Genomic DNA, 12,840 nt, shown 5'->3' on the forward strand with positions numbered 1-12,840 from the left:
TAGAAGAAAGTAATATGGATAGTGTGAATAGGCCGGGATGTGTTGGGTAGCGGGGGAGGGGGCATTTCCCTTAGGGTGTCAATTTACCTAAGGCCAGCCCTGATGTTCTGCAAAGGCTAACTCTGTTATGAGGTCAAGAAACAGTGGCAATAATGTTTAATATAGAATGAAGAAGAACTGAGATAGCTGAGGACATTTACAAAGACTACTCTATATAAAGTCCTTCCTCATGATGACATGTATGTATTGAGCTTAACCTGGCACTGGATCTTTTAATACAATTTTCTTAAACTACTTTCTTTTACTTTGATCCCTTGTATAAAAAACAGAAGATCTGCATGGCAAACATTAATAAAATCAAGCGCATCCAGTAAAGATTTGAGAAATCCATAGACTCTGATAATCATCGGATCATAAAGTCTCATTAAAAAGAATACTTAACGTAAAGGTCAACTCATATTTTTTTCTGAGAACCTCTAGTAGATTCCTCCATGCCAGACCTGTCCCAGAGTTATCACTCTGTGAAAACACATAAAGCAGAAATCCTAAGATACAGCGCATCTGAGTTTTGAAACACCAAATGCACAAATTAAAAAAAAATCAATAGCATGCCCTTTTCTCTAATTATTGCTTTACTTCTGCAGCTAGAAAAAGGATGGAATAAACAGTTCAGATTCCAGATGTGCATATGTAACTTTTGTCCGGCCCAACAGAATACTACAAAAGGTTCCACATATTTGTATTTCAAAAAACAAGAAAAAAAAACAGAACTGTTGGTGGTATCACACTGTGCTACAAATATAAGAGTATGGAAAACTTTACTATGTGTAGAAAAAAATACAGTCTAATGGCACAATGTTCTTGGTACACTGTCATTGGTACTGTCTAGTAGCAATGCACTCCCTATGACTGCAGCTTGAGTTTAGCCTGTGCAGACTTGAATATTCTTCGTTCTGAATAAGCTGCATGCTTTTCCTTGACACATTTTAATGAAAGCTTCTGCATCTGACTATTCGGTTCTGGCCCTTCAGAAAGCTTGCTGGTGTAGTTGTTCTTATTGTTGTTGTTGTTGACTCTGTCACTGTTTTCATCTTCAGCTCCCTCTGCTCTTTCTCCTGTAAGAATTACAGAATTACCAATTAGTACCACAGTTCATATATGAATAATAATTTATTTTGGCATTTTATACTTTCTAATCAATGATATTTCAAGATGTTTTACAATGCTCTAGAACCATGCTTAACACAATATGATTGCTGTGATTCATTTTTCCAAGGGGGTTATTCTCTCCCCTTTCCCAAAAAGCACAATATCAACCTCATCAAATATCTTCTTACAGGTCAGGTATCAAGTGCTAACCAATAATCAGAGAAATTGTTTTACATCCACATCTTTATTTAACCCTGCACCCTAGGCTTCTGTCATCTGGTTTCCATACCTAGATAATCTTCTTCAGCTAACTTCAGCTCCATCTACCTCTATCTAGTGATAAAGTGAAGTACACATATACAAAATTACAAGCAGTACATAATTTCACTTGACCATTAATTTCATGCTTACACAGCCTTCTACCATTAATTGTCCAGACTGATTTTAAAGCTCTTAGTATGAAGTTCCCTTTTAGTGCTTAAAATTAACTTGCTCCATGTCATTCAGGTTCTCCAATCAGCTCAACCCTTCTTCCTAGTGGTATGAATTCTGGGAATAACCAAAACAGTTCCATATCAAAGCTTTGACTAAGACCAGGTCCGTTTCAGATTAATGAATCACATAGGTGCTAGAGAATATGGCAGTTCAATGTGGGAATAAGTAGCCAGAACTGGTTAATCTATCCTGGGGGAGATAATCCAGCCAGCTGCATTGCTGACACCCATGGAGGATGGCTTTTACAGCATGCAGAATTTGGAAAAGGGAGTTGCACTTGGTTCTGCTTTAGAGTGATGTAGACTTCAATGTGCATATGTAAGTAAGTGCATGTGTGTGTTGTGAAACTGAAGCAGCAGGCCCTCATTCCAGCAGGTGCTAACGTTAGTAATCTGACAGTCTGCTTACATCTACACAGACGTCTACACAGCAAATCCCCTTATGGTTGCCTTAATGACAGCTGTGCACTAAAAAGCTCTTATTCCTTGGGGAATGAATGGATACAACAGTTGAGATGGGCCAAATGGATGGCTTGCATTAGAGGGCATAAAACGCACAAACACACGCAAAATCTAGGAATAATCATACTAATACTCTGTTTCTTTTAATATATGATAACTGTAGTCTAACTTATTCTGTTAAATAATGAGCCTTCTTAGGTTTCCAATGGTTATTAAGTCTCCCCTTAGTTTTTTCACATGACAGTTAAGTGCAAATTTAATTATTTTAGTTTATCAGTACATTTATGATCTAATGGTCAGTTACTGCTTTTGCTATTCTACACTATACAAAGTCCACACTCATAACATTATCATTTGATAACCAGGTGTGAGAACCATATTTCAAAATTAGTCTTGATAGTGATTTCAACATGGGGGGAGGAGTACGTCACCTCACTCACTTCTCCTGCATACAATATTTTCATAATTATACCCTAAACTTTTAATGGCTTGGCTCTATTAGTGACAGCGTGCTATCAGTCTCCAAGATTATCTTTCCAATATTGCTGGTGCTACTGGGATATTACCATTGTGTGAATATTTCAGTGATAGCACCTACATGGGTAATCCTTCATTCTGAAGATAAAGTCTAGCTTGTTGCCGTTGGCCTTACCTGTATCCATCAGATCTATACCCACCCTCCCATCTTTCAAAACCACTCTGAAAGACTTCCTAGCTAAAATCTGTTGTATCTTGTTGTAATAAAAGCCCCCCGACCACTGATTACAAAAGTGCTTTTGAAAGTATCAATATATTTCAAGCTTTGAAAGTCATAGTTATAAACATTAAATTACACGGCCTCAAACTGACACTTATGGAATACTTACAGTAACTGCAAACCTATCTAAAAATGAATCTGCACATTTCGGCACATCTGATTTAGGTAGTCATTAAGCTAACTGTATAAGGGTCAGTAATTTAAATCATAGTTTTCCCAAGAAATACATACTTGTCACTCATACTGAAAGCCTTGATGATGTCCATGTACATTACGGGACCTGTTAAGTCCTTGATCCAAAGTCTCATATCTAAACATATATTTATATGTATACACGATGCTGTTCTCCAGCCTAATGAAAACAGTTCCGTGATCCATATCTCTAATATTATGGCCATAGCCATAATGATGGTTACAGGTGTATACTTACTATACTTACTAGACAAAGCTACAACCCCCATTTAAAATATGTGCTGCTACCAATTTCAATGCTGGTGCAACAAGTCCAAATTGCTCAAACAATTTCTAATGCTTGTAAGTAGGGCCAGGACTCCCACAGCACAACCCTTTATAAGTTTATGAAGTAGCAATATTTTAGCCATTGGTTATGTGTATCAGATGTTATTCAGTGAATGGTGGATAACATAAGCATTATACAAGCTATTGCAAAGGTCTTCAAATAAAGTACAGATGTGTACAGATTTCATCATATAGTACAATGTTCAAGCAGGATCACTATTTGCATTCATCATCACTGAAGGGTTCTCTGTTGCAGGTGGAAGCCTGACATCAGGACAGACATCAACATCCTTGCACTCTTCACCTTGGGTGGATAGACTCTATTGTCCCAAGCATTTTCAGTACAGTTCTAGTATGAAGATGGCATCAGCATTTACCATCTTTAGTTCTTTCTTGACCGAGGAAGCAAAGACAAAAAATCACCTCAGGCTACCCTCTGGCAGACTCTCAGAACTACTGGAGATCCTTTCTATGACCTGCCCTCCACTATAATCCAGGAAAACTGCAAAATATTGTCTTTCCAACGGTATCCTGAGCAGGGGAAGAGCATACTTCCTATCACAATGACAGTGGTGAGGAAGATGAGCTGGTACCCACCCCAGCCCTTGGATGATGGGGAGGAAACACAACGTGCAATAGTAATCCTACTTAAGCATATACAACTATGACATGCTGCTTACACAACTGTACTATTGTCTTCATATGGATCATGGTTGTGTAATCGTCACCAAAGGAATGATTCTCAAAACTTGTTATTGATGGGATGACTAGTGTCCAGAAATGGGCTGCAAAAGAATCCACTGTATGGAAGAGGTAAATTAAGCCTTGATTCTGGATAGAATGTCCAACCTGTAATGTTCAAAAAAGGTGTGGACAGAGGCCCAGGTGCCTACCTCCTGGACAGTTTGGGTGCATACTCTCCTCAAAAAGGCAGTAGTGATTACTCTTGCTTTCGGTAGAATTGTATTCCTCTCAACTCTCCAGATTTTCAGAGAATGTCCAGATTTTTACCTCATGTGCTTAGTCTGTTCCTCATAAAATTCGTTACTTTCTGGCAGATCAGTGAGGATTGAAAACACCAAATAATGACAGACATTTGAGTTTTAGACTTCATATCCTTCAGAAAATGCAAGCTAATGCAAAACCTGGTATTCTAGTAACTTTCTAAGTTTATACCAGCAATATTTAAAATCTGTTCCTGATTTTTGGTCTTTATTTCATTATTTTGGGTTTTGTTCAGATTTCTTGTTTTAACTGGTTGAGAGGTATGCAGAATGCAGCCTAACAGTTCCCTGGAGAGTGTTACAATGAGCTACATAGCAGAACATAATGCAGTGAGCCAACCATCTGAAAATGGTTTGTTTGGAGCAAATGATACGAAAAGTCACTCCATCATCCTACAGTCACAGGTTATATGCCTAAGCTGCTTGTGAACATCAACAGTGTAATATTATTTCTTCCATGTCCTTACAACTAGTAATAAAGACTGGTAATGAGTGACTGCTTCAGTGACAGTTCTGAAATCTTTTTAGGGAAGAAAAAGGGATTAGTATGGAAGCTCACTCCGTCTTTATGAAACATCAAGACTGCACATTAAAGCAAGCTCAGGTATTCTACTGTCAGATGTAACACCAATAGTGAGGTTGTTTTTTTCTGCCAGAAAGTTGAGGAATGCATTGGCAGCTGACTCAAATGGAGTTTGTCTAGAACAAAATGTATGCCCCAAAGAGAGTGCATCACTTTTCTGTGTGGCTGCAAGTTAAAACCTCTTTAAAAAAAAAATTTAACTGAAAGCAAGGATAAAGAGGGCTCCACATAAATGTGAACTGCTATATCTGAAAAATGTCCCTTCACTGAGGCATAAGTCCTGTATCACACAATTCAAACAGATACTGCAGAACTATAAGTACATCAACTGCATTTCTTCTTGGTTTCTCTTTTGTATCAGAAGGACAATCTCTCTCATTTAGCTGCATAAGATTTCTTAGAACTTGGTTTCCTAGCTTCCTTCATTACCTTCAGCATGTCCTCTGAGAAGCAGTAGCCAAAAGGTAACAAGGTCATATCCTCCTAATTTGCATGACTGGGGTACTGAGGACTCCTTCAGCTGAGTCAGGAGGTGCACAGCCTGAGGCAGAGGAAAGGCCTTACCATCTACATCAAGGACAGAGATCCAATACTATCTTGGCCAAAAACCTGCCATCAGTATTATTTTTTCCCCCAACATCACTATGCTCTGAATCATCCTGAAGACCAAGGAAGTGAGAGGGTATGCATACAGAAATGTACCTGCCCACTTGAAGGAAAGGTGTCCACTGCCCAACCCTCTTTGTGTGGTGCTCTGGAGCAGATTTGTTTCAGTTACCTGTTGATTAGCAAAGCAAAGAAGTCCATGTCTGTTGTACCTTACCTGTGATTAAGATCCAAAAAAGGTGCCCTTGTCTAGCAACCATTTATAGGGATCTGAAGAAGTCCTGTACATCTGATCCACCAGTATATCTCCTGTACAGAATGGATATATGAGGCCCTTAGGGTCAAGCCTGATTCCACAGCCAGCCTGCAAAATGGGTAAGACAGAAGCCCCCCCCCCCAATTTGTTTATATCATATCACAGCTGCATTGTGTGTTATCAGTTGTCAAACCACTTGTCTCCAGAATGGCTTGAAAGACCTCAATTCAGGACTGTTGTCACCATTTCTTTCAATTGCTTGTTACTCTAAATGCCCTGAACTCTTGGGATGGCTGAATGGGCCCCCAGGCCACACTGGGAGCACCTGTGCACAAGACTTTGGTCTCAATGGACTACCTGAAGGGAAGTCTCAAGAGTTTAAATATGTCCTGTATTATGCAAAGAAGCAGATGTACTGCACTCTCTAAGAACTAGATGCGCTGATTTCAAATTTTCATTAGATACTACAGCAAATTCCTAATGAGCATCCTGTTAATAGATCTCTGAAAATGGTTGATGTTGTGCATCTGAGTACCTACAAGAACTCTTATGAAGAGCAGTTCATCTTATTAGCCATTTTATGAAAGAAACTGGCCAAAAAGTCCACTTTGTCTAAGGTAACGAAGACTGTCTGGCTGCAGCTGTCAGCACGGCTCACAAGAAGAACACTATTGTGAAAAAGCTCAGATTACATTTAGGATGGGTCTGGGAAAGACAAGGGTACTAGCAACATTCCAGTGTCTGGGATAGTGCCCTCTGCAGCTTCTCCTGGGACTCTACTTGAATTAGCCAACTGTCCAGATATGGGTGGATATGAAAGCTCTGGATCCTGCAATGTGCTATTACTGAAGCCAGATATGTGGAATCCCCTTACTTTGAACCTGAGGAAGCACAAGTGGTCCTTGTGTATGAGCATATGTAGGTAAACATCACAGGAAAAAAAAAAAAAATATATATATATATATATATATATATATATATTCACTTTACAATCTCGAAATACTGAAACATCGAATTTCAGTATTTTGAAACTATAAAGTCGAATCTAAACAACACTGAAACTCCAAAACCGCAAAATTTAAAATCATGAAGTTCAACACATCACATTCTACACTACACAAACACCAAACTACCCACAACTACAAAAAAAAAAAAAACAGACACAAACATAACAATACAAACTAACAAACCTACACTACAAATAACTTGCCCCCCTGCACCCCCCACACCCCCTACTTATATATTCTAACTCCGAGATCACACCAAACAGAAAAAGACAGCAAACTCACAGCCAGACATTCTACACTCCCTCGCACACACACATCACATGTATACAAACACCACCACATTCAACATTTAAACACTCATACTTTACCTGCCTACCCTAACCCACACATACAACTTCCAAACACACTCACATACACTCATACACTCACACACCTACCCCAAACCCTTATAAATTAGGAACTTACCTTAAATTGCACCTAAATGCACATACTAAACCAGAAACCATCCACACGACATATTCCATGTCACGTACCGTTAAAGCATAACCGCACATTCAAAATATTCAGATTCACGGTTATGCACTTTCGCCATTCCGAACATTCGACATTATAGTCTCGAAATACTGAAATTTGATATTTCAGTATTTCGAGACTGTAAAGTGAACCTATATATATATATATATATATATATATATATATATATATATATATATATATATATATATATACATACATATAGATAGATACATGATGTTTCATTTAAGACTTGTTAATCTAAACTGAAAATATCACATCTAAAAATTTGATCTAAGGCTCATCTAGTTGAAAAATATTTAGTCTAATTAGATTCGCTTGAAAAGTGTAGTGGGCTATAGAGAATTAATGTTGGTGTGGTTTAGGGTGTTAGGATGGTAGGAATTACAAATTAGTCTAGTGTACCACCTGTACTTTGCTAATGCCCAAGTTTGACCATCAGCAGTAATTCACTGTGTGTGTGTTTTTTTTTCTTTTCAAAGTGGTTGTCCAGCCCTGGAGTTAATATATTTTTGGAAGAGTATTTGTTGTATATGGAGTTTTACATGTAATGTATTTCTACTAAATGTGTTTTAGCTGAAATTTTTAGATGTTTTGTGATTAGATGAAATGTTTCTTAGATATAACATAATTCACTTATATATATCTATATATATCTATATCTATATATATATATATATATATATATATATATATATATGTATGTGTGTCTGTGTATGTGTGTGTATATACAAATATGTATAAATGAAGTGGGTTGTGCGATGTCACATGTTTAGCAGATCAAGAATAGTGTTATCTGAAAACAGGCACTTAGAAAATTATTTCTTGATGCTTATTTTACACACCTGAGTTTAAACCCTGAAGACTCTGCTTAGTCTTCTCAGCAATATTAATGGTTAGGAACCACACCAAAATAAGGTCTTATTTAGAAACAGAGAAGTAGCCACCTTACAATACAAAACAGCAGATGCTACATATAAGAAGGACTATACAAATGTGGGCAATAAATACAGCTAGGAGCACACCCTCAAAATAACTAAGATCCTTTATGAAATTACCACAAAATCAGGTTGTATTCACTGCTTACAAATGTACTGATTTGCAAAGAATTACTTGCGCAGTAAAAAGACATTTGTGTGTCTTGATCCACCATTTCACCTGTGACATAACGGGTCCTGAAACTGTTCTCTTACACTGTACTTGTGGCATGAATCTCTAAGCAGTAGGCTTGCCGTTTCCTTCTCATATCTCTCCACTGTTTTCTTCTTCATTAGTCAAGGCACTTTTGAATTGAACTTCAAGGTCACAAAGCCCATGGATCTTAAAATAAATTCAGGCAGTAGACTTGGGTAGCCACTGTTGCTCAGGTCAACTATTATACTATTTTTGTACTAAACTGTTCTTCTTTTGGCTTTTTCCGGTTATGGGTCACCACAGCGGAACTCTGGTCCGCTAATGATTGGCAGTAGATTTTTTTTCATTTTTTTTTACGGTGCCGAGGTGCCAGCTCGACGCCCAACCTTCAACGAAGGCACACCCTACGCATGTCTTTTGAATACCACTCGACCACGGGGAGGACATGCAGACTCCACACAGAAGGCGCTCCAGCTGAGAATAGAATGGGAGAGCCTCTTGCTGTGAGGTGACAACGCTACCGCTGCACCACCGTGGCTAGATGTTTTAATACTTGCAACATTCTTGACAGTTCTATGAGATCATTCGAGAACTGGAAAGAGGCGTGGCTGACACTTCTGGATAATTTTTATTGGTATACTTATTATGTATATATGAGTTTGTTGGTAGTTTTTGTCACCTTTCCTTTCTGTTATTCATAGTTTATTTATTATGGTTTATTTCCATTTCCTTTTTGTTAATAAGATGTTAGAATACTCAGCAACAGATACTTCAACAAGATATACATATAAAACCAAATAAAATGCAACAACTGAATTGGCCCAATTGCAACCTGCCACCTTATTAGGCCAATGAGAGTGGTCCTGTTATGTGTTTCTATGTGGTACAGCCACAAAGTAGGCCAGCAATTTGGCTTTTTTGTTTGTGTCTTTCGGCTTTTCCTAAACTGGCCTAAAGCAGTCTTTAAGGGATGCTCAAGTTCACTCTTCTGTGGTGAGGGCTCAAGTCTTCCCTCACCAGATTAAGGCAAATTCTATAAATATAAAATTAATGCATACCTCAATACTTTGCAGATATCAGTCTACACTATGATTTTTTTGCTCATTCCTATAGTGAAACTATGTTACTGGGGACAAAAACAAGTTAAGAAAACCAGATATCACAGATGTATTTGCCTACCTGAACAAAAAATAAAGTCATAAGATAGAAATATATTTTGCTATACAATCTTCCTCAATACGTGTTTTATAAAATTGTGAAATCTACACTGATGAATTAAATATAAAGTTTAGCAATTACCACTCATGGTATAGTACCATTTCAGTAACAATCAGTCAGTCTTGAATTCAACAAGACCTACCAAATTCAAGCAAACAACAGTTATTGTAATAGTTTTTGACATTCACACTATATTTCTTCTTAGTAAAGTCAAAACACAAGTTCTAAGAACAGACTGTGTTACTGCTTTTCAAGGATGTAACTAAAGGATGGAGGAACGCAATTTACTGGAATTAATATGCAACTAGCTAAAACAATACCTCAACAAATATGGAAACCTTACCCCATGACATGATTTCAGACATATCTCTCAACTGTCCAGATTTTGGAAGAATGTCGAGATTTTTGGCTCATATTTTTGGTCTGTTCCTCATAAAATCTGTGGTTTCCTAGCAAATCACTGGGATGATCTGAGGACTGAAATCATTATGTAATGCCATATATTTAAGTTTCAGACTTGAAATCCTTCAGAAAAATGTATGTTAAAACAAATCTGTTACTCTAGCAACTTTCTAGATTTATAAGAGCAACATTTAAAATATGTCCTTATTTTTGGGCCTTTGTCCCCCAATTTTGTTGGGCTTTGTCCAGATTTCTTGCACTAAGTGGTTGACAGGTATGATTTCAGACAAGTGTTCCCTATTACCACTACACAGTTATCAGGCAGTAACACTACATAAACTGCAATTAACTGTGACCTTGGATGTAACCTAGCTCAGATTTAATAATGTCTTCTACTATAAGAAATATACGAAAAAGTCTAATATAAGAAAGGTTTAAATAAAGCAGATAAAACAAAAACCTGGATCTTTGGAAACCACAACCTACTCCATTTGACTGGAAAAGTAATACTGTTCCTAACCAAAAGATAGCTGAGATTACTTGTTACAACATGAAGATGTACTTGAAAGTATACCTGAAAAATTTCCTACTACTCCTTCAGTAAAAAGGTCATAGCAGTTTTTGGACAAACAGCTGGGCTCTGTAAACAATTATAAAGAAATAAGCAATAGACTGCTGAAACAGTGTTATTGACTGTAATCTACTTAATGCATATGTGCATCTTATTAGCATGCAATTCTTCACAATGAAATATACAGCTCTGTTACAAAGAGGTCTGTTACAGACAGTGGTGCTAATATAGCACTTTCAGACACTCACATGACAATGACAGCTGTGCCGAAAGGTAATTACTACAGCAATTACTATGTAAAACATGTACTTCACAAAGTACAGGTAACTTAGGCAAATGAGAATTACGTGTTTGGGCTTCTTTTAAATTTAAACAGAAAATACATTACAAAAGGTATATGTACCACATGTGGCTCATAGAATAATAAATGTAAGCCAACTCTATATACAGTTGTGCACATTCTCAAGAAGTAACCAGTCACAGCTAGCCACAGCCATTTTAAGGGGCATACTTCCAATGAGAAAAGTTGTTGACATAACAATAAATCTTGAATATACTTTTGAAGAACGCAGGAACATAAGCCATATACACCTTTACGTAGATACACTTAAAAGTTCTTGACACCTATTAGAAGTGTATAATTCTGCTCATCTCCAGAATCAACCAAATTCATACATAACCCTGACTCAGATTTGTACCCATACTTCCAGTCATCAAGGCTAGCTTCAGTGTTAGCCAAACTAGTCATTTTTTGATCTGTAATGGTAACTTATTCCTTAGGCTGGGAATATACTGAGTTAGGAACTTAACCATCCTTTTTTTTTTCTTTTAAGAAACAGTCAAATAAGACTGTGACCTTCATGGCTCAAAAAGAAAGATACAGGTCTCCTCGGAGCAGCCAGTGTTCTACTGAGTATAATCAGAATCATGTTAATGTACCTAGATAGTTGGACTTAAGTAATTCAATTTTTTCTTTAGAAATTTTTGGCTTTCCACTGCAGTAATATGTATGGATTTTGTACATTCTAAAGGGACGTACTGTATTTGATGATTGGTCTGATAAGGGAAGAGTATATTGACTGGGTGACTTTTTGGTTAGAATGATGTCCTGATTATGGGGGACACATGATGACCATAAGAACATTAGTCTTACAACCATGTGTATCTGAAGAGAAGTATCACCTTTTTGCCAAATGCTACCACTCTGCAGTTTTTGCATTTACCATTAGACCATTTTTGGTATACCAGGTATGTGCATATTTTAGGCCTTGCTGAAGCTGTTTATTATCAGTGGATGAATATTTAACAGTGACCAGCTTGCAGTAACTTGGTCAACCACACTTCTGGGATATGGGCTTGGATGTCTTCAAAATAAATGTGGAACAGGAGAGGGCCAAACACTGAGCCCTATGGTACGCCACTAGTTACAATTTTACAATTAGAAAGGGTATCAGTAATTTTCACTACTTGGGATCTGTTGACTAACCAATATGCAATCTGGCAGACAATGTAGGGGTTTACATTGTTTGTCTAATTTTTCAAGGATACCATTGTGGGGGACAGTGCCAAAAACCTAGGCCTGGTCAAGTTAAGCAGGGTATATGGAATGACCATTGACCTCTGTAAGCTTTTCAAAGAAGCATACTAGGTTCAGAGGACAGAACCTGACCTTCACAAAATGAAACTGACTGGGGTCTAGATCAGTTAAATCACCTATGTAAAAATGAATAAGACCTGCTATGACACATTCTATGGCATATCATATAAGGCTGGTGAGACTGACAGGCCTATAATTTGCTTGGGTTTTTAGAAGGGCCACCCTAGTACAGGGAAGTTGAGCCACAGTGGCTGTTTGCCAGGCACCAGGCACAATCTCTGTTTAATAGGCTGAGGTTGACCAATTTAAGCAGAAGATCAGATAGTATATACTTATCACTTATATGACTACAGCTGACATGTGGTCAGGTTCCATGGAAGTATTATTTTTAGCTTTTGACAGGGATTCTAAGAATTGTTCCAATATGATTTCATGGGGACCACATTTTCAAGGACAGCGAGGGCAACACTTTTGGTAAGTGAAGTAAAGTTAACACTAAATTTGTCTGTTAATACATTGGCAGTGTCCTTGGGAATGCAATAAATGA

General features: G+C 37.5%; 1 protein-coding gene across 1 annotated transcript in view; it reads right to left on the reverse strand.

The window, feature by feature from the left end:
* Positions 1-609: 609 nt before the first annotated feature.
* The window catches only part of SH3BP5 (SH3 domain binding protein 5), a 1,951,634-nt gene continuing 1,939,403 nt past the window's right edge, over positions 610-12,840 (reverse strand). The window contains exon 9 of the mRNA XM_044064003.1: positions 610-1,115. Coding sequence (XP_043919938.1) covers positions 904-1,115 — 212 coding nt within the window. The 3' untranslated portion in view covers positions 610-903. The remainder of the gene's footprint in view (positions 1,116-12,840) is intronic.

The sequence above is a fragment of the Protopterus annectens genome, chromosome 2.part2, assembly GCF_019279795.1.
Source record: "Protopterus annectens isolate FY-2018-M chromosome 2.part2, PAN1.0, whole genome shotgun sequence".
Taxonomy (NCBI): Eukaryota; Metazoa; Chordata; order Ceratodontiformes; family Protopteridae; genus Protopterus; species Protopterus annectens.